This window comes from Mesoplodon bidens (genome assembly GCF_964165515.1).
Source record: "Mesoplodon bidens genome assembly, chromosome: 11".
Lineage (NCBI taxonomy): Eukaryota > Metazoa > Chordata > Mammalia > Artiodactyla > Ziphiidae > Mesoplodon > Mesoplodon bidens.
Genome location: NC_138167.1, coordinates 80,150,338 through 80,176,754, shown reverse-complemented (window position 1 = coordinate 80,176,754; position 26,417 = coordinate 80,150,338). Strand labels below are relative to the sequence as shown.

Genomic DNA, 26,417 nt, shown 5'->3' with positions numbered 1-26,417 from the left:
ACAGTCCAAGAATTCGGCCATGGATTAAAACCTTGTTTACTTGGCACATACGTATGTATTTATTTCCTTTACTATATATCAGTTAAACAGAGGAAAATGTACATTATTAACTACCCCTTCAAACTCAAATAAAAATTAACCTTCCAGTACGAAAGAAAAACATAATTTGAGATTAAAGTTTTAAACGGAGAATTGATTCTGCTTAATAGGTATTTGCCAACTGCCAACTAGAAATTCATAGCCTGCTGAGTTTGACGGATTATAACTGGGCCATACCCAATAGAATGTAATTAAATTAAATGTCTCATACCACCAGCTGAAAAGTATAAAACTGCTAACTGAACTTAGTTATAACACAGAAAAAAATGTGCAAAATTTCAGAGATTTTTATTAGATGGCGGATTCCAAAATGTAGCTTTTAATCTTTTCATTATTTCAAAAGGTGGTAAAACTGCAAGGTTTTAGTTCATGTGCACCAGACATATAATTCTAAAACATCATATCATATAGCTCTCTACCCCCCAAAATGGAAACTGAAGATATCACATATTCTATATGTTCTGAGAATACAAAGGGGAAACATCATCTATATTCTTACTTACTTCCTGAGAAAAAAGTTTTGTAAGGATGTTAGTAGATAATTAAAAGCTATGATTATGACTTAGTTTTCTAACATGAACAGGAAGATATGGTATTTTCCAGGCCCTGTATTATTCTTTAAAGAATTTTTAAATTAGGATTTAATTGATTTTTTTAATAGAAGCTTTTAAATCTTTTCTACTAGGAACTGCTCCCACTTACCTGCTTGTAAATTTAGATCTGAATATTAACAAACATTATGCTCTATTGAGAACACTTAATGAAAAACTAAAATGATTTTAAATGACAACTGTTATTTTCAGGTTGCACTTTCAATAATTCTGCCAAATAACAGAGATGGGCTACCCAAACATGTATGATATATGTAATTACATTTACTTTCCATTATCTCTACAGCTTTGAAGAAGGCTACATATAGCTCTATATTTATAAATATGTATACATGTATTTGGATGTGAATGTAAGGAAAGGTCTCCTACAAACATTCACACACATATGAAAGCAAGATGCTGCTGCAGTTCTTTTAAAACATCTTCAAGAATAAAGAATGCTGGTTTGGTCAAATGCAGCTGGTTATCTCGAATTTGTTCCTTTTGATGATAAAGAGCAGAGATGGCCACTTCTGAACACGAAAAAGCACTGGTTAGAATTTACGTGTTCAGGAGGAACTGCTGGGTCACTGGAGCATCAGTACCAGGCAATGTATAGACACTGTGGTCCCCAAGTGCCAGAAATTCCCATGCACAGGAGGAGGGGTGTGCCTGACATGGCACCTCAAAAGAGGCCCCTTGCATGCCACCCCAAGAGCTCTGCTTAGTGATTCTCAACCAAATGTCTCAACCTCTTAGACAGCAGGCTATCCAGTAAGAGAAATTTAACGGAGTGTGAAAATAGAATTGTATTTTAAAATACAAAATGGAAAAATAACCCAGACATTAAAATGTTTACTTTCCAAACAAAAATGAATTTTTAAAAAGTATGCAAAGGTGAACTGTGAAAATTTGAATATTAAGCAGCTCAGAGTAAAACAGGTCATGATTTCACACACATTCCAAAGATCAATTCAGTACTGTCAAGTGGAAAAAAAGAAAAAGGCTGAGAACCACTTTGTAGCTGTAATGGTGCCTCTCCTGGCTATGAGACTCCTCCCATATTTGCATAAAACTTATATATAATATCATGCAAATCATACTCAAATATTTCTCACAAGTGAAGTGCATGAACCTTGGAGAACTGTTAGGCACAAAGGACTGAACAGCCCATGGACGTGGGAAATACAAAACGGGGAGAATAACAATGATATATACATGGGTATATATATATCAATTTACCCTTTTCCTTTTTCCTGTAAAAGCAAGTTAACGCAGACACCTGGGATGAAAGCCAAACTCACACGGGACAGATTTTAACTGTAGACTTCAAAACCAAGTATGTTTCTTATTTTAGGACAATGTTTGCACGTTAACTAGTCACAAGGCACAGTGAATGAAGTATAAGAGACAAAAGAAATCTCAGGAGTTGTTAGACATCACAACTTTTCTGCATTGCCAGGACATGGTCCCTGTAGCTACTGACGACACTTTGCAACACACGACACAGCTCAAGTTCAGAAAGAGAAAAATAACCATTTGTAACCTTACATTATGAACCTGATGGATGGCTGAGAAAGGAAATCCAGCGTTCTGATTCGTCCATATCTCACAGACAGACGACTGCTGATATAAACAGAAAACTATCTCATCTTGTCAATATTTAAAACACGGCAGCTACCAAGGTAGCATCAAAGAAGGGAAGGAGGAAAATAATAAAAAGCAAAGAATCATATTTCTTAAAAAAACCTCAAAACACCAAAAAAACCTTTTAGGGTGCCCGAGGTTTAATAAGTGACTTTCAAGTCATTCTTTTGCCTAAAAACATTTTTGGCTTGGCTGGAAAAAAAAAAAAGACCATTTATGCATTAGTATTATGTCAAGGGAAATTGCCAATCCATTCACATCTTGGAAAAAGCAAACTGTGTTTTACATTTGTCGAAGAGAACGGAAATACCTTCCCTCTTCGTGTCATTTGTTTCAGAGGATAAATATTTTTATGAACTTCAAGAAGGATGGGAAAAAAATCTTTAACACAGTTCAAACATTTTTATTTTCTTATCTTCAAATGACTGAGAGCAAACAATGCAATAAAATGACTTTCCTAATTTAGTCATTGCTCAAGTTGATAAACCTAGAGAGATTTTTCCCCTCCAGAGCTCTCAAGAGCAAAGCTCTGTGATTAACAAGGGAGAAGTGTCAGTTTGCTGCCCAGCGGAGGGAATGTGTGGTGGTGGAGGGGCCCCAAGGAGGCACAGCAAGGAGGGGCTGGGGTTGGGAAGCTCAGCTCCGTCCCTCAACCAGGAACTTTGGGGAACGCCATTTGGTGTCTGTGAGCCTAATGAATCTGCTCCATGATTCGGATTCTCTACCACACCATTAACAATCTAATAACCAACAATTATTAAAAGGCATAACGTTTGCTTAGAACCAAATGCCATATGAACCAACACCCTCCCAGGAGTTATAGCAGAAACCATCAGATAAACCAACGAGACTCCTGGCTTGACCTTTACAGAGTTCTTTTCCTGAATTCCATCATCTAAAAGACACCATGAAACTGAATCACAGAAAATGGCAGAACGCCTAAATTTATTCAGCCAAGCGCTGTGAACATCCCCAGAATTCACAAGCAGAGTGCACAGAGATCAGTGCAGAAAGGAGATAAGAACGTAACCACAATACAGTTTAGAAACCCAGCAAAGAACAATATCATCAGCAAATGCATTGTGGAAAAGAAAGCTTATCCCCGGCTAAATGTTTCCCCCACCTCCACCCTCCCAGAAACGCTCACCAGAAATTTAACATCTCTCTCTCCAGTTCCAAAGGCAGCTCCACACACACCTACATCTTTGCTTTCCATCCCTTCTGTCATCTGGATGGCTTGCTGGGGACAGACTGTCAGGTAATTGGCATTCTGTTAGGAAAGTAAGATACCTGGGGTCTGACCAAAAGGCAACTCCAACCACCTCCCACTTAAACCAGCTCTGCTAGTCTCAGTTTCTGCTCTAAACTTCATGCTATTCTCTCCACAGGGGCATCTTCCCCTTCCTTCTCTGCAAAAATTAAATCTCCAGCAAGTTAAGTCTTGGGGCCATTAAACCCCCAGCCTCGTCTCCGATAGGTGTCATCTGACTTAAATATATTAATTCCATGCTTCAGCAGGATTACCATCTTAACCGGCGCCAAACATACTCCTAGGATACCCTTAAAGCACTGTCACCCACGGTTCTGAGATAGTTCTTTTAAAGAAATTACATCTTCTACAACTTTCACAGACTTTTAGTGCTAGAAGTAACCCAGGGATCACCTGTCATCTGACAGATGAAGAGAAGGACATTCAGAGAGGTTAAGTGGCTTGCTGTGGTCACACAGGGAAGTGTCACAACGTGTCAGCCTGCCAGGATGGCTAGGGAGGAATGCCAGCCCAGTACTGACCTCACCAGAAGACGGAGAGAATATTCAGTTATACGGAGGCTGTTTACTAATCCCGAATCAAATATATATAAATGGAGCCAGTTCATGGAACAGTCTCAACTCCACAGGGGTTCAAATACCTTAAAAGTTTTGTTTTCCAGTCAACCCCTCCCAAATGGGCCATGCCCAGTCCCTCCTCCCTGGTGGGCAGCAGGCCAACTGACATTTTGGGCAGCCTGCATGACCTCCTGGTCACTCTGAGTTACAAAGAATTCACTTTTTTATAAAACTCCAATATCATTTATGATTCAAACTTTGCCCTTCCCCACCACACGCCAGTCCTGAGGCTTAAAGAAACCCGAGGTAGGGCGGCCTGGTCCTCCTTGGATGCCCCCCACGCCAAGCTCAACCTCCTTCATGCACTTAGCTGGGGCGGAGGATACAGGAGGAGGACAAGGGCCTCTCTCGTACTTGGCAGTGGCTGAATTCTCCCTGCTGGTTGTCACTGCTTCTCAGGGTGACACGAACTTGGTCTCTGATCCTTCTTATAGGAGCTGCCCCGCCCTGGGTTCTACCATCTCTGTGGAGGTTCTCTGGAGGTCTCTGCTGGGGAGGGGTGTCCCTACTGCACAGTCCCTGATGTGAGGAATCTGGCTCTAGCCTGACTTTCCCCAACCCCACCAGCCTTCCTAGGTAGGACATGTGCACGCCCCTTGGGTGGGATGCAGGGGAGAGTGCACGAGCCCCGCCTCCTGACTGCTCATCCACAGCACATATATACATCCTTGCCATGCAGAGCAGTCTGCTCTGTGACCAATCCTCCTCTCTGCCAGGACATCTCCCTCCAGTTCTCTCTTCCTCAGTTCAGGGTGGTTTATGTGCATCTGCTCCCAGAAGTTCACCTAGGGAGAGAGATACCAGTTTCCCCTTCTGGCTGGTTCCCCCACTTTGGGTGAGCGTTCCTCTTGGAGACCTTCTCCTTAGGCTTGGGTTGCATTGGGATGCACTCTCTCCCCTCCCATGGGAAGGGAGGGAAAGCCTCGGTTCTTTCCACAGTGGCTCAGACAATTCTCTGCCCCCCTGGCCCGCCCCCAGCACCAGTCTTCTGACTCTGTGGACAGGAGGCTGACTGTGCAGGGCAGGATTCACCACCTGTTGGTAAATTCCAAGTAGGGTGTCTGGCTCCCTTATCAGCAGCTGTCTCTTTAGAACGTGCAATACTTAGTACCCGCAGGCAAGTTCCCCCTTAGCATCCTGTTACGTGAATATATCTTCCAACAGTCACAGAAGTTACCAGAGAGTTAAGGAGGGAAGAGAGGGTCTTGTGCCATAATTATTTTTATTTTAAAAAATCCATATAAGATTTTCTCAGTGAAGAAATAAAACCCACCTCTAGTCGTATACACTGAAGAGAGTTCCCATGTGGCTTATATACCTTTTAAAGGTGTTACAATAACTATTTTCACTTATAAGGTATGTTCAAACTTGATAAAGGAAATCCTCTCTCATTTCCAATAACTATGTGCCTCAGTGCAAATGGTAAAAAGTCAGATTTAAAAAACAGAGTTTAAAATAAAGACAGTTAATTGTATTTTAGTTATGGAGATTGTTTTTTAAAAAGCTGATACATGTCAGACATCACAGTAATTCTGACGGTAGCAAAGACTTTACCAGGCGCCTAAGAGCAGTAACTTAAGGTAGACCAGCTGTAACTGGTGTCTTCATAACATGAAATGGCTCTTCTTCTAGACACATGGTTACCAGGCTGAGTGTTGGAATGAATTTTTTAAATGCAAAAGAGTTTCCCCTGCAGAATTTCATTATATTTATGAAGATAATACTTCAGGGTACAACATGCATTGAAGTACAGTGTTCAAAAGCTTTTAGAAAGAAAATAGCAGTGAGAATATTTCATCTGGGGCCCAAATTCCTAGAACAGAAGTGATTTAAATCTAAGTTTTAATTAAACTTTAGAATGTCCTCATGTGTAAAGAAGAAGAAGAATAGCACTTGGGCTGCTTATTTCATCAGGTTGTCGTGTGGCTCGTGCTAAGCTTCACGCGAGAGGGAACTTTTTCACATCTATGTTTCTAGGACCTGGAATACAGAAGCCATCAAACGTATTGACTGAGTGAATGGAATCACAGAATGTGTTCAATATTTCTTGGCAAATGGTCAAGCACCACAGGAACGTTAATTACTGCTCTTCGTTACCACGTTTAGTTGATCTACTTTGTTGTTGCCACTTGTGCCTTCAGTAAACTACATCACTGACAACACACTTCTGGCAAAATGCACCAGAGATGAACCTTGCAGACTTCTTGTTAGAGATGGTCTCGTTTTTCCTGATAAAGGCTGAAAAAGCACCGCTGACTTTGTTGAAGAGAGAGGCACACCTATATGCTAAAGAGCTGCTTGTACGAGCCTGGAAACAATTCTGTAAAAGGATGGTAAACACCCTTTGCAACTTCATTTGCTTATTAATTTTCTCTCAGTTCCTTTTCCTCATACATTGTGAAGGTTAATTTAGTTGATCTGAACTTGAATTACCATGAAATCCAAATAAATGGGGGTTAAGTAAAGGTATAGCAATCTTAGAACTGAGATATCAATAATTTAATGTTTATTTCTTTGGTGATGAAGTCAGCACACTTGTAGAGGTACACAATTTTATCTTGAGTTCAGGCCTCTCTCCTGACTCTGGAAATGTTTTCTTAAAATGCAACACACATATTGCTATTGTTACCATTATGTATCTCAGGTTACCACGAGTACAGTTCAGAAAATACCACACATTTGTATTCAAATCTAATAACAAAAAGCATGCTATCTATATCCAAAGTCTTTCTCCTAAAGGTTGACTTCTTTTTTGCTCAGTTGGTAGCAACCCAGTAATTTACAATAAATTCTCTCTTCTTCACCGTCTGTTTTCCCTTCTTTACTGGAACATTCCCTGTGAGTACTGAAACATCTTCCATTAAAAGCAAACAAACCCCTTTCCTTGACCCAACATCCTCCCTGAGCTCCTGCTCCAATTCCTGTTCTTTAAGAAGCAAATCCCCCCGGGAAGTATCTATATGGTCTCTGCCTCCCCTTCTCCTGTCCTCACCTGAGCCTACTCTGCCGAAACTGCTTTTTTCATTTTGTCAAATTCAGCCGTTCATTTTCCTTGACCTTCTGACACTTGATCACTCCTTCCTTTTTTAGCCTCCTTTGCTGGTTCCTATCACCCTCTGGTCCCTGAAGCATCAGATCTCAATCCCTTTTCCTTCTCTGGCTTTACCAGATGGTCTCATCCTGTCCTGACTCCCAAATTTATGTCTCCAGCCCAGATCTCTCCTCTGAACTCCAGATTCAGACATCCAGCTGCCTTCTTAACACCTCTCTTAATCTTGACGATTAAGAGGTATCTTAACCTTAAATGCCCCAAACCAAGCTCCGAGTCACCTCACCTTCCCTATAAGCTTTCTTATCTCACCAAATGGCAACCCTCTTCTTCCAGTTGGGGTCGTCCTCTTGCTCACATTTCACATTCATTCCAGCAGCAAATCCTACTGAATCTACTTCTAAAATCTTCTCACCCTCCTATCACTACCTGGTCCAAGTCACTACCTTTTCTCACTTGGATTCTTCCATCAGGCTTCCAAACTCACTGCTCTCATCCTTGCCCCCTTAGTGTTTATTCTCAATACAACAGCCCAAATGATCCATTTAAAATGAAAGCCAGATCATGCTGTTCTGCTCCATTTAACTCAGAAGAAAATTCAGAGTCCTAATAACGGCCTGAAAGGATCTCCATCCTCTGGCTCCCATGCCTGCCCTCTTGCTCACTCGGTTCTGGACAGCAAAGCACACTCTTGCTTCAAAGCCTCTGCCCTTGTTTCCCTTTCTCCAGACGCTGCAGGACCAGCTCCCATACCTCATGTTCTACTCCAGTGTCACCTTCTCAGAGGAGTCTCCCCCCCAAACCCAGCATATTATATCCAAATTAAGTCTATGCTTTCTACGCTGCAAAGGGATTATTCTTTCAGGCACAAATTGAAAATGTGGAAAAAAGGTTACAGCATAAGAACCTGTCTTCCTGGCACCCTGACATTCATTCAGAGATAATTACTGCTCATCTATTGGGTACAAGGCATGGGTCGCAAAGTGAGTAGGGGTCAGCCCTGCTTTTAGTCAACGTTTATGGAATAGGGATTGCTATGGACATGATCCATTTTCCTTTGTCAGGACCAGTATGTAGTAAACTGGGATTCAGAGGCTGATGGTGGGTCTTAGAAGCAGCAAGTGGGCGATAGCTCCACCCACTCAGTAATACCAATTAGGCTCTGAAAACCTTCGGGATTCTGCCGATGTTGTGTAGCTAGTTTAATAAAGAAGCTTGTATGAATAGAGCCCTCTGGTCAGATTCTATCAGAGATGAAATTTTCTGCCTTGTTCTAGCTCTGAAAAAAAAAAAAAGAAAGTTTTTCCTCTGTTTCTCCCTTATGTTTGTCATAACTTTTCACACTTTGGGGTGTTCAGATATTGACCAGAAAGAATCTAACAAGAAATACGAAAGGTTCAGAGTGAAAGTTAAAAGAGTAATGAAGTCCATTTCTTCTCTTGGATGACAGCTCTTCTAAAATAAAACAAAAACAAACTTGAAGAGAGAACAAAACAGCTTCAAAGGCAAAAGAAAAAAGGGCACCCTAACAAAGGAAGCCTCGGCCAGCAGCCAGCAAACTCAGCGCCTCCTTGAGCAGAGACTAAAACGAGATGAGATCTGTCAAAGGATGGAGCCAGACAAATTCAGATCAGTCAAGGAACAATGCACCAAACACCTCGTATGCTAGAGAAAACGCCTCTTTTCTTCAGCAGCGACAGCCCTCGCAGCCTCCTCTTCCGTGGGCACTAACAAAACCCTGCCTGGAAATCAGAAATCGGAACCTTTTGTCTCTCCTGAGTTACCCGGAAGTCGCAGGCCAGCGTCTTATTTCTTCTGTCCTACCGCTGCACATGTGGGAACCACCCTGCTCCTCTCTTCACGGGTGAGTTTTGCAATGTGTAGACACTCTCTACCAACCATGTGTGATTCTTCTCTTCAGCTACGTTGTGAATGTCACAAGTTCAGGCTTTCTTACCACTGGCCCTTTCTGTGAAAGGTTTCTGATCAACTATTTTACTTGCAGGGAATGCTGGGCTAAAAAATCCTGCTCCCCGTCATTTCTTCACTTTTCTGATGAGCAGTCTTCTCAAACCTTCATGATTGTGAACTTGACCCCGTATCAGGGAAATTCTTGGACAAATTGGTAATCACCTGCCGGAAGTGAAAAGCCAGGCCAATAGTTGTTTTTCCATGTGTGACCCATTATTGCTGGCGTCAGAATGATTCAATCTAGCAAAGGTGGGAGGAAGTAAACACTACATTCGGTCTCATCGTAAGTACGCTGACGTGATACAAATTCTGATATTACTTGCTGCCTACCCAAAGTTACAGCTTCCTCTCACTCACTTCCTCCCTGCTTCGCTCCTCCCTCTCTCTTTCCCTCCCCCCTCCTCCCTCCTTTTCTCTACCCCCCACCACCTTTCTTCCCTCTTTCCCTGTAAACTCTGATTCTGCTACTGACAGCACATAAAGTAAGCTCTCAGCTGCCGAAATAGGAGAGAACTATAGCTATGTGACCTGTTATTCATTTGTAGAGATAATACATAACCTGCATTCCCTAATATGACAGTTGTAGCCCTAAATGACATTACACAATTATTTATGAAATCTCTTCACAGGAAAAGAAAAAACAGAGCAGAGGAAAAAAAAATGGAACACTGTCTAGACAATCCAGATCTTACTGTTCAGCTCCCCAGGTTCCCTGGATGTTGCAGGGAATTTAAGTCAATTGGGATCATGCTGTTTCTTGCAATACGGGCTATTTTACTTGTTCTCCCTCGAAGTTTGGATGCCATCACTCTTGATACAAACATTTTTCAGGGCCATTAGCAGAAATATTAATCACTCATTCAGAATTGCAGCAATCAGCTTTTTATCATAACATGAACTGCTGCAAAGAAATTCGATTTTGCTAAGTATTAATTGTTCTCTGCCTGTAACATCTCTTTAAAATATACATTATGTTCCTTTCTTGTAAATCGACAATGTCATTTTAAAAATTTAAACCCATTTATTAACTATATGCTCAACATTGGTTCCTGCCTCTGGTTAAAAAAAAAAAAAAGAGGTATTGGACAGGACATTCACTCAATGATGTTTATTGAGACCACACTATTTCCTCATTTTTTCCTTGTGGAATGTACAGGAAAACAAGGTCTGCTTGATTTAATCCTCTTGCATGATGCCAGCCTAAGAGGTCTCTGGTAGAAGGCTACCAGAAGAACTTTTTTCTCAGTTCTGCCTTGTTCAGCACTGAAATCAATACACTGGAGGAATCACTTGAAAGGCACACTTTTTTGAGGTGCACTTTTAAAATCAGCACATTACATAGTTGGGAAGAATCATTGATACACTGAGCATTGACCAAGTTCTAAAGCGGCATTGACATAATAGGATTATTGGATAAACAACTTGATAAAACTGTTTGAGCTGGAAAGGAATAACATAAATGTAAAATCCTGCATTAAGGTTAGATACACACACACACACACACACACACAGCACTGCTCATGGCCATTGATAAAGGCTGGGACATTTCCATAAAGAAAAGCTCAATAAGAATTAACCATATCTCAATGTTGTTAAGCATGAACATCAACAAAGCAGACATGCCCAGAGCTGGGGAATCTGGATGCTGTGTAGCCTGCATCCCACTTATCAGAATGATATTGGCAAGAGGTGGATGTGGTTAATGTAGTGAAGGGAAGACATCAAATTGTCTTTAGTCTTAAAGAACTATTCTCAGCAAGAGGGAGTAGATTTACTCCTCGTGTTTTCAGAAGATAGCATTAACTAACTACATGGGAGCTTTAAGGAGGCTTCTTTCAATTCAATATAAGGCAAGAGTTCTATTAATTAGAACTTTTCTGATGATGATGGGGCTGGCTGCTTCACAAAGTGGGGACTGCCTTACAGGGACAAGTTCAGGAATAAACTTGTGGCTATTTATTAAGGATGTATTAGAAGGGGTGCTGCATCAAGACACATTTTCTGGCCCCCTCCCACCCTAAAGTTCTCTGCTTTTCGTTAACAGAAGCACAAAAGAATCCTCTAGCCATAAATGCATGTAGATATTGCAAGTTACTATAAATTTTTGTGATACTACATTCAAGCCTCAAAGTAGAGACTGATACAGAAATGGGGGGGGGTCACAACATTTCACAACTGGTTATGTGAAGCAATTGTTTGCTACCCCTGACTTGCAAAGAATGAAAAGTTGGATGTCAAGAGCAAAGGATCTTCTTTAAATACAATGTTTATCCACACCACCTTAGAGGTTCAAATCTCTACTAACTTTGCATTTACATAAATATATTAGATATTAGTAACAGAATTTGTCAGAGGACTAAAAAAATTGCACTGAAGCCTTTTGGGGTTCTAGAATTTTTAGAATGTGTCATGTCTGCTGGTGTAGACACAACCCGGGTGTTCATCATCACAGTGGTTAAAGCACAGCTTCTGAAGCTAGACAGCCTGGGTTCAAATCCTGGCTCTGCTTCTTACAATCTCTGTGGCCTTGGGTCAACAACACAAAGTCTCCGAGCCTCAGTTTCCTCATTATAAAGTTGTATTAATCAGTGCTGGCTCTGACGATAATGATGATGAACTAACTACCAGATCTAAGCTTGGCAGATGATATGCTACTATTCCAGGTAGTCTGTTTCTCTAAAAGATTTGAGATCATCCCGGTTTGTGTCTAAGCTGGAGTCCTGGAAACCTGTGGTTTTGTGGTGCCTAATACCTGTGTAAAGTAATCTGGTCAACAAGTATTTATGGAATGCTTATTACAGGGAATTAAAAAATAAGGAAGAGTCAGGCCTCACCCCTATGTAGCACTCATACACTTTACTATAAGAGAAATAAAATAAAATTTAATATACAATATAATGACATATTTTTAATATATGTTAATTCATAAGGTATTTAAAAGTACTTAAGTATGGATACTATCCACAAATCCTCTCCAAAGAGCTCCAATGCTAACTAGGTTATAACACAGATAGGAACCTCCTGTACAGTGTTTGCAATCCTAAGAACTATTGTTTCCACATCTCTGGAAAGGTATTAGTTTGGGGCCTACCAGCTGGAAAATAGAAATAGTTTTGTAAAACACAGCTAAATATTATGAGCTTTACTTTAAAATGCATTTATTCCCAGTTGCAGTTGAAAAAGCATAGTGTAGAAGGAAGCTAGAGTTATCTCAAAATAATAATAATTTCTAAAAACACCCAAATGTAGAGCTGTATACTTTGTAAACTACTGTGACAACTACTACTTTATTTGTGCCTCACAACAGTGATGTGAGGGGGCCTTAATCTCACTTGAGGAAGAGAAAACTAAGGCTCTGAGTAGCTAAGAGGCTTGTTCAAGGCTACAGAGGTATCAGGTATCAGAGACAGAATTTTTAACTGACCTCATTACTTCAAATCTGGTATTTTAAAAAAGCTCATCAAATCAAGTATGCAAAAATGAAATGAATACCCATGTAATATAACAATTGTCCATCAGATATTCTTGGAATTCGGACGTCAGAATGGGTTTATTCAGGTGTCCACCACTGCTATTTCTGTCTGCCCAGAAACCATGGCCACTTCTGCTCATGAAAGCCTGTCCACAGGAGGAGTTCCTTTGCCATCTCTCAGTTCCTGTGGTTCAGGTGGAGCTAAAACTATCTCCAGGCATGTGACCTATGCCTGGCTAATCGCATCACACACACACACACACACACACACACACACGCACACGCACACGCACACGCACACACACACACACACACACACACAAACACACACGCTCCTCTCCTGTGTGATTAGCTCAGGACACATAAAAGATCCAAACCAGCCTGATCGGAACCAGTGGGACTCAATCCTGGGGCTTTTTGGGGAACTCTTGGTAAGATAAGCCCTCTTTCTCACAGGTTCAAGTTTAACAGGAATTGGACTTGAAACTCCCCTCATGTAAAGAAAGCCTGATTGGGCAAAGAGCCAACCCAGAGGACAGCAGAGCTAAGACCTGAAGAGCCTGAGACCAAGATGTCATATGAGCACCTGAACCCAGGCTACCAGGACTTTGTACCAAAAATGACCCAAATATGTGCCCTTTTCTGCTTAAGACATCTTGAGTTGGATTTTTGTTACCTGCATGCACTCAGAAGAGTCCCTACTGATTTATTACTTTAGTCATACATAAACGAAAGTAACTGAGACAGGACCGCACAATAAGCCCCATTTCCTCTAGACATTAAACACCTTCCCTTTATTTTCTTTAATACTGGAAAAAGAAAAGGAAGAAGGAGAAGGAGAAGAAGAGAATTCTCCTACCCTCGAAAACGTATCAAGGTCAGATTATAAGAGCCAACACTGACCTGTAGACCCAAGAACTGGACTGAATCTAAAAAGAAACATTCCAAAAATTTAACAAATGGAAAAAGATAGCCTGGTGTGCCTCTTTGCAAACATGCTGCTCAATGTCAGCCAGCCTAAGGCACCGCGAAATATCACAAGGTCAATTCCACTAAAACAGGGTTTTTATATATTGTCCGATTTATTATTTATTCAGTTGAAAATAGGATCCTTTCTGTTCATGTTTTTTAAAAAAAATCCGTGATCTGGTTTTAATTGGAAACATTCTCCTTGGTTAAGTACCAGCACATGATGGGTAGGTGGAGACATCACAGCTTCCCTAGCAAAGAGAGTGGAGGTGTTTAGGTCTGACTGCGTCGGTCAGAACAAACTCCTGGTCATCTAATGTGCCTCACTGATGGACTTGACAGAGAATGAAAGAATTGAGACTTGTAAGATGACTATCAAAATGTAAAAGCGACTCCATCTGAGTGATTCTCCCACTTCTTCCTATTATTATTATTTTTTTGACTGTGGTACAGGATAGACGGTAACACTTCAATGTTGCCCATAAGACGATAATCATATTGGAATTTCCAGCACCAAAGTTGTCATGGGGAGAGCATATATATATACTTAAAAAAAATTTTAGTATCTTTATTGCTTTACAACGTTGTGTTAGTTTCTGCTGTATAACAAAGTGAATCAGCTATATGCATACATATATCGCCATAACCCCTCCCTCTTGAGCCTCTCTCCCACCCTCCCTATCCCACACTTCTAGGTGGTCACAAAGCACCGAGCTGTTCTCCCCATGCAATGCAGCTGCTTCCCACTAGCTATCTGTTTTACGTTTGATAGTGTATATATGTCCATGCCACTCTCTCACTTCGTCCCAGCTTACCCTTCCCCCTCCCCGTGTCCTCAAGTCCATTCTCTACAGCTGCGTCTTTATTCCTGTCCTGCCCCTAGGTTCTTCAGAACCCTTTTTTTTTGATTCCATATATATGTGTTAGCATACGGTATTTATTTTGCTCTTTCTGACTTACTTCACTCTGTATGACAGACTCTAGGTCCATCTACCTCACTACAAATAACTCAATTTCATTTCTCTTTATGGCTGAGTAATATTCCATTGTATATATGTGCCACATCTTCTTTATCCATTCATCTGTTGATGGACACTTAGGGTGCTTCCATGTCCTGGCTATTGTAAATAGAGCTGCAATGAACATTGGGGTACATGACTCTTTCTGAATTATGGTTTTCTCAGGGTATATGCCCAGTAGCGGGATTGCTGGGTCGTATGGTAATTCTATTTTTAGTTCTTTAAGGAACCTCCATACTGTTCTCCATAGTGGCTGTATCAATTTACATTCCCACCAACAGTCCAAGAGGGTTCCCTTTTCTCCACACCCTCTCCAGCATTTATTGTTTGTAGATTTTTTGATGATGGCCATTCTGACCGGTGTGCGGTGATACCTCATTGTAGTTTTGATTTGCGTTTCTCTAATGATTAGTGATGTTGAGCATCCTTTCATGTGTTTGTTGGCAATCTGCATATCTTCTTTGGAAAAATGTCTGTTTAGGTCTTTGCCCATTTTTGGATTGGGTTGTTTGTTTTTTTGATATTGAGCTGCATGAGCTGCTTCTATATTTTGGAGATTAATCCTTTGTCTGTTGCTTTGTTTGCAAATATTTTCTCCCATTCTGAGGGTTCTTTTCATCTTGTTTATGGTTTCCTTTGCTGTGCAAAAGCTTTTAAGTTTCATTAGGTCCCATTTGTTTATTTTTGTTTTTATTTCCATTTCTCTAGGAGGTGGGTCAGAAAGGATCTTGCGGTGATTTATGTCATAAAGTGTTCTGCCTATGTTTTCCTCTAAGAGTTTTATAGTGTCTGGCCTTACATTGAGGTCTTTAATCCATTGTGAGTTTATTTTTGTATATGGCATTAGGGAGTGTTCTAATTTCATTCTTTTACATGTAGCTGTCCAGTTTTCCCAGCACCACTTATTGAAGAGGCTGTCTTTTCTCCATTGTATATTCTTGCCTCCTTTCTCAAAGATAAGGTGACATATGTGCATGGGTTTATCTCTGGGCTTTCTATCCTGTTCCACTGATCTATCTTTCTGTTTTCATTCCAGTACCATACTGTCTTGATTACTGTAGCTTTGTAGTATAGGGAGAGCATATATTTTGAGAAAAGGCAGTTAACCGTCCACATTAACAAACTAGGTCTACAACACATCAGGTTTAAATTCCACGTATGAAAGCACTGTTTTCCACTTTTGCTTGGCATGATGCCTTTGGGCACAGATAGCTGATGGTCCAGAGTTCCTGGCTTGAAACAGGGCACAGATATCATCAACATCCCAAGTTATCGCTGAAGCTGGTATGTTGGCTTCTCAGCTCAGCAAGCTGTCACATCGGAAGCTCCTGATGGAAGAGCTTTACTTAGTTTATTCTTAACCTTCTGTTTTGGGTTATATATTATCTGTGTGTGCTTAAGTATTAGAAGCTGCTCTTTAGACCTTCACGGAAAAAAAATTTGAAGTCATGGACACGCTGAGCTTTTCTGAGCAGTGGTGAGGTGATGAAAATCTAAATTAAAAATTAGCTACTAACTCATGGACATTTGAAAAAATCTAATGTAACTCAGTAATAAAACTTGTTTAGTGGGGGGAAAATCACTTTGTAAAATGCCGTTCTTTTCAACACAGTTGTACCATTTTTTGAAGGCTGATTCTGTAAATTCCATAACATGAGAGCAGTGGGTAGAATTTCTAGGAACACCAGGCTTCCTTTCCCAGAGAAAATACAGAAGAATAAATTACTCCCTTCTTTCTCAGAGGCTGGCTCAGTGTTTGCCTCATGGATTTTGGGGCTATGCATGCTTTCTAGTTAACAATTTTGTGTACTTTGTATTTCAAACAAGCTTTAAAGTTAAGTCAAAAACAATCCTTTCTTTCTCACTTAATGTTTTCTCTTACCATGTTACAATAATAACGTGTTATTACTGTAAGATATCCTTTGCTACATACTTTTGTATGCTGAATTTGCAGAGAACTCTTCCATCTCTCCTCTGCTTTCCCTGGCTTTGTGATCATCTCACAGATCCCTTTTCCATCATGAAAGATGCTCCTTGGCAGCCTTCATATTTATACAATTAAAATAATAAGGAGGAAAATTCCAATTCCATTCTCAATATACATTCTAAGCATGGAAATAATACTGGAACAAAAGGATGGTCTTTACAGAATGCTACAACCATCTGAGCACTTACCTGTCTAATGTCTGTGGCATTAACTGGCCCTACAATAAATCAGGACCTTTGAATTAGGGACTGATAGATGACATTTCAGATAGTCATATCATCTATCTATCTATATATACATTGTGATTTACAGTTTAGAATATACTTAAACATAAATTATGTGACACACACAAGCCTGCGAGGCAGTCTTTATCCATGTTTTAAAGACAAGGAAACTGAAGTTCAGAGAAATCGCATGACTTGGTACAGGTCACACGGCCTGAAAGAAACCAAATCAAAACTCCAACTGAAGATGCTGCTAAGGAAACAGCATCCACTAATTGGAGAAACCCTCACAGGCAAGAACTTCTCTGTATATGCAGTAAACCCCACAGCTACCTACAAAGCTTTTCACAAACATGGGAGGAGGGCAGAGTTCTACCAAATGTGTAGGAAGGGTTTCCACTAAGAGGATCAACAAATAAACACTGTAGAAACTCAGAAATGGATTAAAGACCTAAATGTAAGGCCAGATACTATAAAACTCCTAGAGGAAAACATAGGCAGAACACTCTGACATAAATTGCAGCAATATCTTTTTAGATCCATCTCCTAGAGGAATGGAAATAAAAATAAACAAATGAGACCTAATTAAACTTAAAAGCTTTTGCAGGACAAAGAAAACCATAAATAAAATGAAAAGACAACCTACAGAATGGGAGAAAATATTTACAAATGATGCAACTGACAAGGGATCAGTTTCCAAAATATACAAACAACTCATACAGCTCAATATCAAAAAAACAAACAATCCAATCAAAAAATGAGAAGACCTAGATAGACATTTCTCCAAAGAAGACATACAGGTGGCCAATGGGCACATGAAAAAATATTCAACATTGCTAATTATTAGAGAAATGCAAATCAAAACTACAATGAGGTATGACTTCACTCCGGTCAGAATGGCCATCATCAAAAAGTCTACAAATAATCTTTTTTGATCTATCTCCTAGAGTAATGAAAATAAAAACAAAAATAAACAAATGAGGCCTAATTAAACTTAAAAGCTTTTGCACAGCAAAGGAAACCATAAACAAAACAAAAAGACAACCCTCAGAATGGGAGAAAATATTTGCAAACAAAAGCAACCGACAAGGGATTATCTCCAAAATATACAAACAGCTCATGAAGCTTAATATCAAAAAAACAAATAACCCAATCAAAAAATGGAAAAAAATTTAAATAGACATTTCTCCAAAGAAGACACACAGATAGCCAAAAAGCACATGAAAAGATGCTTCAACATCACTAATTATTAGAGAAATGCAAATCAAAACTACAATAAGGTATCACCTCACATCGGTCAGAATGGCCATCATCAAAAAATCTACACACAATAAATGCTGGAGAGGGTGTGGAGAAAAGGGAACCCTCCTACACTGTTGGTGGGAATGTAAATTGGTACAGCCACTATGGAGAACAGTATGGAGGTTCCTTAAAAAACTAAAAACAGAACTACCATATGACCCAGCAATCCTACTCCTAGGCATATATCTGGAGAAAACCATAATGCAATAAGATACATGCACCCCTATGTTCACAGCGGCACTATTCACAATAGCCAAGACATGAATGCAACCTAAATGTCCATTGACAGATGAATGGGTAAAGAAGATGTGGTTATATATATACAATGGAATATTACTCAGCCAGAAAAAAGAATGAAATAATGCCATTTGCAGCAACATGGATGGACCTAGAGATTATCCTCCTACTACTATTATCCTACTAAGTGAAATAAGCCAGACGGAGAAAGACAAATACCAATGATACTACTTATATGTGGAATCTAAAAAAAAGAGATATCAATGAACTTATTTTCCAAACAGAAACAGACTCATAGTATACCTGAAACTAACATGATATTTTAAATCAGCTCTACTTCAATAAAATAAAATTTTTTAAATTAAGTATTTTTTAAAAAAAGGGTTTTATGGTGAGAACCATGAGCTGATTCAGTAAGTTTCCACTAAACTACTAGCAATTTTATCCTCATTCTGCTCACTGCTCCTATGTATGTATAATCTGTTAGAGCATATGGGAAACTAGTATGTACTGAACTGTTACTAAGATATTCTATATCATTTAAAAATAGAAGTAGCCCACCGGGCATCAGGGGCCATAGAACAGGACATGGTCAGGCAGACAGCTTGAGTCCTGGCTCTGCCATGTAGCAGCTGCAAGGCAAAGCATTCATCCAGCTGAGTTCCTTGAGTATAGAAGGGGCTGCAGTGAGGTTTAAATTTCAGACATGGATGGGGCCATGGCAGGGCTTCTATGTGGCCCAGTTTCCATTTCTCTTCCTCTAACAGAATCAAAAGAACGACCATTTGTAGAACTAATATAATATGTAAAGTGCTTTCAAATAAAGAAGTAATTGATCTAGTCATACTTATTAAGTAATACTGTTTGGATCAAGATATATTAGACTTTCAACTGAATCAACTTTCTAGTGATTTAGAAGCAATTTAGATAAAGCCTTTCTAGTGCCTGACATATTGCCCCAGGCAAGTTCTGATTTGGTTTCTTTCTGGCTGTGCTACCCCGACCAAGTCACATAATTTCTGTTTCCCAGTCTTTGAAATGTGGATAATGTTTGTTTCTAAGGTTTGTACGCATCAGGTAAGGTAATTGCCTCAGGCAATATTGATATTTCTAATTAGATGAGAGCATTCAAAACACAAGAACTTCTATAGTGTGGGTTTTCTCTTACTGTTTAGGAGTCTTTTTTATTTTGTGAAAATAGAAGTATTATTTCATTTTTCCATAAGTATTTGGTTATAAATACATGGCTATAAGTTTCACTTTGGGAAACTCCTTTTCCTTTTTTCCGTACTTTGGAGAATGTGGTCCCTAAACTTTATGAATTCCATTACTCTCATTTATTATTCATTTTAAGAATGTTTTGACTTCTCCTAAATATCACTCAAGAAAATTTCTAAATGTTGCAATTAGGTCCTAAATACTGGAAATATTTTTCCTCCTTCTGTTATTATTTTTCATATTTTCACTTACTATCTCATCTCCACAGAACTTGGTCTTAAAAGCTGATCTGCCTTGTGCTACACACACATAAATAGTTGTGTAGGACACCTTGTTTGTGCTAAGATGAGATGACAGATGTGACATTACTTTGGACATTTAAAAGCAAGCTCTACACACATTAAGGTATTATTATACAACTGTGAATGCAACGTTTAGTTATTAGGGATATGGAAATAGGGGAGCCTTTCAGAACGTCTGAGCTGAGTCCAATTTAGAATTATAGGCTAGAAAGCTGTGTTTTCAGCATGATAGGCAATCCATTGTTTAGATGTGTTTACATCATTACATTTCATGGTTTCAAAAATCCTATCAGTACTGAACTTTATTTTGTTTCTCACATATTTATTTAAGACAATTTGATGCCACAATATTGCTTACATCAGAATAAAAGCAAACAATAGCTGTACTATTTAAAATCTTCTGGATTCCAAGACAAGTATTTGAAACATTGGTTCGAATTGAAAACAAGTAATCAAACACTGTGTTACCTTTTCAAAAAATATTTGCTAACGAACAAATTTGATAGGTGGAATGGACATTACATTGATCTCAATTTAACCTTCAGCACTGGCTTTTCAAGTTAACGCACTTCCACACATCTGCTGGGCGAAAGCTATGCTCCTACGAAGTACGGCAGCCACCAAGAACTTAAGGTTCCTGGCCTCCGGCTAGAATTCCAAATCACTCTTCTGGGGGCTCAGGTAAACTTGAAGCAGTAAAGGGGTTTCTGAGAACAAGGATTTGTCCAGGTGATTTTCTTTTAATTGCGTTTTCCTTTCTTTTAGTAAGTAAGTAAGAAAGCCTGAAGGTGGACTTCTGCCTTTTAGTGGGAAACAGACTGGTTAGGCATGCATTACCCAAGCTCAAGTAAGCCCCTTGAGAGAAATCCCTTGGGAAGGAACCTCAGGGACTGAGCTCCTGGTTGGAAGGAGGTGTAACTAGCTGCTTGCTTACAGGAATTTTAATTGCTAAAATTGCTAATTCAAGTCCTTAGGAAGAAGACTTGAATTCAGCTTTACTGGCTAAGGGCATAACTTTGGGGAAGATGTGGTCTAGAGACAGTTTGATGGGTTCTAAAAAAAGAAAAAAGCAAACGGATTTCAAAAATTATTACAGCAAATGACCAGAAACAGAAGAATAAGAAAAAAAAATCAATTGGGTGGCTGAGTGGTGAAAAAGTCACATAAATAAAACTGTTCAACAACAAAATTACTGAGTATTTCATATTTTGACAGGTTAAAGCTTTGAAATGGTGCTATTTTTAAAAAGGTACCCATTCATTTCTCCACGATTTTTGGCATTTCTAGACTGGGAAGGAGTCTCAAGACAAATAAAAAAACTGCAATTAACACAGCCTAAAGAGCTGCAATCCCAGAATCCCTTTTTCTTATCGATTGGATTCCTGTAGTGCCATCTCCTATTTATTCTGCAGCAAAAGTGCTGTATTGAGCAGTGGGATATTAGAAAGCTTCTAATAAGCTCCTGGCTGCTGATGGAGGCCTAGGTCTCCATCAGTCATCCGATCATTGTGAGCAGTACATGGGAGGGAAATGAGCACATTCACACAGACCTCCGACAGCTTCCAACTCATCCACTGCCTACCTCATTTCTCTTTGTGCATTTTGGCCTTTCTCACCTGGCCAGATAAAAGTTCATTCAATTTTCTCAAGGGCAAGACAATTCCAGAAAGGGGTGCATTCTGATCAGAATGACAAGAAAAAGATCTAGGCTCTTCAGACGGTAATACTGCCTCTAGGTTGTGAATCTCACGAAGACCATAAGGGAGCAATTGCTAGATTACCTCTGAGTGTGCATACTCAGGCAAAAGAGTAATTAATTTCCTCTCTGAAAAAAACTGCACTAGGGCCTCCCTGGTGGCGCAGTGGTTGAGAGTCCGCCTGCTGATGCAGGGGATACGGGTTCGTGCCCCGGTCTGGGAGGATCCCATATGCCGCGGAGCGGCTGGGCCCGTGAGCCATGGCCGCTGGGCCTGCGCATCCGGAGCCTGTGCTCCGCAACGGGAGAGGCCACAACAGTGAGAGGCCCGCATACCGCAAAAAGAAAAAAAAAAAAAAAAAAAACTGCACTATGTGGAGAACTTGCATAAATTACATGAGCAGTTCAGACAGGTGATTCTGTTGCTGAATTTGGCACAGTCAATAACAGATAATGCTTGTTAATGGATGATCCGCCATTATCCAGGGAAGAAAAGGGTCCAGGAAAGACCCAATTTGCATTAATACATAAAGACTACATGGTTCAAGGTTAAAACAAACCATGTCTCTGAAATGCTGTCATTAGAGAAATTTAACCACATATTTGATCCACAGATACTAACAAATAGCAGGAAATGTATGAACATCTTGGGGAAAAAAGCTTTTAGATTCTTTATTTAAAAAAACATCAGTGAAAACAGTAATAGGATTAAAAGACAATACTTAACAAGAGAGAGAGGGAAAATTATTCTTTTCTTGTCTCTCCCAAATTTTCTACCTCCCTTCAATAAAAGATCCTCCATAATCCCAACATTGCTATTCTTTGCACAAAGAACCCTGAGAACAATTTGATATTGAGCAAGTTGAAAGGAGACACAATATCTCAGACCCCTTATCTCCAGGGCATATGCAGGCAGAATAGCCATGGCTTCCAGAACATTCTCTTCACATTTTTCTTTCGTGAGTGGCAGCACTGAATGTTTACCAAAGGCTTTAAAAAAACAGAATCTCACCAAACAGCTGAGAAAAATACTTAACAACCAAGGCAACGCAACTGCAGTCAAATTTTCACCTCAAGATTCTCATCTTAGGTGTGGGAGGCAGAGAACCCTCTCAACGCTCAGTCTGAACCTAGAATGAGGATGAAAAGAGTTGATTCTGCCAACAGCTGTCAACAAATTTATAGCTGTGAGCCTCAGGGTGACACTGCAGAGCTAGCTGCCCATCTGAATGTGCTTTAGGAAGAGCACCACTATTTGGTTATGGCTGACTTGAGTTCCTGAGCAGCAATCTGTGGACAGGTGAAACACGGACATCCATACCCAAAACATGGAAAGGTCTGAACAGGACAGACCTCTCTCTTCAGTTATTTGTGTCAGGCAGTAGCATCATTTTCAACCACTCAAGGTGACAGTATGAGATGGATGCAACTAGTCCCCATTGTACAATTCTATACAAATGTGTAAACTTGGGAGAAAATGAACCACATTTCTCGGAGTTAATACTCCCCCACCCCCAACTTTTGCCCTGTCATCTGACCAATTTACATTCTATAATCTAGACTTTTATGATTTATTTTTTCATTATGATTTGATTCTTACACAGTATTACTCCCTTTAGGGCAAAGACTTTCTGGGTGCAAAGAGATCAGACATAATTTCTTCAGTAAAGAAATGGATAACAAGGATCAGTGTATACATTCCCTTCCCAGAAAGGCCCATTTCATTCTAGTTCAACTGAGCAGAGAACGAAAGTCATGGCATAAAATGGTAAAATTCCAGTTACGTTGTGCACAGTAGGCATCCATTGTAAGCAACTGTTCAAAACTGGAATGCATTACTTGATATGGGTGAAAGACAAAAACATCACAGAGGCTTTGAACACCTTACCTGGGCCATCTGCCTCTCCAGTTTTGATCGGGGAATATCATCAAAGTAGTTTTCATTTCTTCTCCTCCTTGCATCGCCCTGCATGATAATGTGAGGAACGTCTAGGGAGCCACCAGTGGTGTAAGTGCTTTGGCTAAGTGATGGAGACAACTGAGGAGGAGTGTGATTACCACTGGGTTCCTGAATGGAAATACATCATGAAATAAATACCATGTTCTTGTGGCTGACCTCTGGTTTCAAAATTGTGAAATATTGACAAGATACACTGCGGGGGGTGAGGAGTCATTTTTGAATCAACTGCCAAGGCATCAATGACATTCTACCATTTTATTAATGGCACAGTCAATACCTCCCCACTAAGCATTTCAGGTTGAAGGTTTACAATATCAACAATCAGGCTCTGTCTTCTTAAGCCAGCACCACGGATGATCCCAGGGGAGAGGCACACATATATGTTGGGCACCCCTGACACTATCACTTGTGCTTACAAGGGAAGGAACTGTGTCTCTATGTGGACAGAGGGGCCTCACCATGGTAGATGCCATGACAAGAAAGCTAAAGTGGGACCTCATGGGTGTTGATCCTCCATCAAAGAGTAGCCTGGCAATCCCTGCCAGGAAGAGGACACAGTATGGAAATGGCATGTCACACGCACAGACTGCAGAGCAATGCATGTAATGACAGAGGATGGGCTTCAAGGGCAAAGAGAACTGGGGGAAACTGGTCAAGAAGTAAGATAGGGGCTTCCCTGGTGGCGCAGTGGTTGAGAGTCTGCCTGCAGATGCAGGGGACATGGGTTCGAGCCCTGGTCTGGGAAGATCCCACATGCTGCGGAGTGGCTGGGCCCGTGAGCCATGGCCGCTGAGCCTGCGCGTCCGGAGCCTGTGCTCCGCAGCGGGAAAGGCCACAGCAGTGAGAGGCCCGTGTACCGCAAAAAAAAAAAAAAAAAAAAAAAAGAAGTAAGATAAAGGGGGAAAGACAGCTGGGCTCTGATGCTTGCAAGTAAGTGGAGGATTGGATCGTGCCGATCCTCCAGGCTACTTCTCCCCAAGATGTTCCGGACCTCCTTTGATGGATTAAGGTCCTACACTTTTTCTTGGGAACTTCTGTCTTTGATTTGTCTGCTGTTCCCCTAAATCTATTCCAGAGAGCCAGAGGGAGAGGTTTAGCAGAGGAAGGAAAGACTGTAGGGTAAGTAGCAGGGAATTACTCCTCGAAAGGGTCATTTTAGGATGGTTACACTGATGGTGCCTGTATCTTTCTCCTCTTTTGTGTAGCAAAACGAAGGCAAAACAAGAATCCCTTTCTAGCCTCATTTTCCCCCAATTTATTTGAGGCTCTTCTTACTGAGGGAGAAATATGTCCTCTCCTATCTCCACTACCCCCTAAGCCCTCACTAGCCTCCAAAGAGCCCAGTGTATTCCAACTGCCCCAATCGCCAGTTTTCCTCATGGCCCTCCTGGAGCCAATTCTCTTGCATTTCCTGAAGTCTTTGTGTATTTTCTTTTCCTTTAAAACTGAATCAGCCTTAAAATCTTAACAGCTCCTCTCCTGCTCGATCCTCTGTGATACCGACAATAGTTACTGTTTGCTGAAGTCCACTGCTAAGAGGCATTCGACTGCATTTCATCGCTGGCAGTGACATCTAAGTGCTACTTTTGTGTTCATTTATTATCACTACCCTTTCTGACACTTGCAGAAAAGGAATCAGAAGCAAGCAAGTGCAGGGCTCAATAAAGAGAACAGAGTTGGAACTCTCCAACTGGTCATGGTGATCCTGCCTTTATGATAAATTTTTGAAAAGTTTCTACAGGCCTCACGAACACCGGCGACCACTGGCTACTCCTTCCGCTGCCCGTCTGCCTGGCAATCTTCTCTCTCTCTCTGTCTCCTTCCCTCTGCTCTTTCTTGCCTTCCTTCCTCTTCCACTTTATTTCTCTCTTCCTCCTAGTTTTTCTACCCCATACTTCTAAAATACAGCTGAAACAGTTTACTAAATAAAGTTCTAGGTTCTCTATTCTTAATTTTTGAAGTGGGTAAAGCTGAAAATTTTTCACTTCTTAAAAACAGAAGACCCTAAGGTTAATTTTAAATTTATCTTTTACTTAACTCTGGTCCTCATCGATTTTCTACCTGTGGGTTTGAGAAGTTTGACAGAAAACTCATTTCTTCTCTTGGTGTAGAGGGGTGTGTGGGATGCGGGGTAGTGGAGAGGTTCTTTAAAGGTGGTGGTTTTTCAGATGTTAATTTAAATCTCAAAAACATTTATTTAACCAACCGAGAACAACAAATCTTGTCGTAGAACACACTATCAAAGGCGAGATAGTTTTTTATACAGGTGAGGTAGGCTACATGGAAAACAGCCTGTACTTCCTGACCCACTGCTTCAATCATTTTTATTTTATTGCACAAAATAATTTTCGAGGATAAGAGTGGAGGACCAAACAAGCATGCTGGGTACTTACCCTGAGGGTGATGGACCGAGGGGGCTTCTGTGGTGGATCGTCGTGCAGCCTGTCTCCTAGAGATGCCAAGATACGTTTCCTGTGGCCAATCAAATTGATTTTTAAAACCTGAAAAGACATATATTTGGGTTAAATATTTCACATGAGAAAAATAATTTTTACGTTCCTAAAAGATAAAGGAGCGGAAAGAGATTTGTGCAAAGTTGCCTCTGCACCGGGAGAGATGTGGTGTGAAATCAGGGTGTCCCCTCGGATCCAGAGAGAGAGGAACAGAGCGGCAAGGCAGTGTGGGTAGGAAGAGAAAGCAGGGACAGTGCTGTCACTCAGGCTGCCCTAGGGTCTAACTCTCTACCGAGCAGCCACAGGACCCTTCCAAAGTAGAAGTCAAGCCTCGT

The 26,417-nt window shown here is 40.5% G+C and overlaps 1 protein-coding gene across 19 annotated transcripts in view; it reads right to left on the bottom strand.

Annotated features, from left to right (window-relative positions):
• The window catches only part of ANKS1B (ankyrin repeat and sterile alpha motif domain containing 1B), a gene marked incomplete at both ends in the record, with an annotated part of 1,149,683 nt that overhangs the window by 62,995 nt on the left and 1,060,271 nt on the right, over positions 1–26,417 (bottom strand). For 4 of the 19 annotated variants that reach the window (XM_081250057.1, XM_081250058.1, XM_081250059.1 and 1 more), the window contains 2 exons: positions 23,558–23,737; positions 26,023–26,130. The exons of 2 other annotated variants lie outside the window; for them this stretch is intronic. In XM_081250057.1, the coding sequence (XP_081106183.1) occupies positions 23,558–23,737; positions 26,023–26,130 (288 nt within the window). Of the gene's footprint in view, positions 1–2,240; positions 2,316–23,557; positions 23,738–26,022; positions 26,131–26,417 lie in introns of all 19 variants that reach the window. 13 more of the 19 variants (XM_081250042.1, XM_081250054.1, XM_081250060.1 and 10 more) reach the window with 6 other exon arrangements.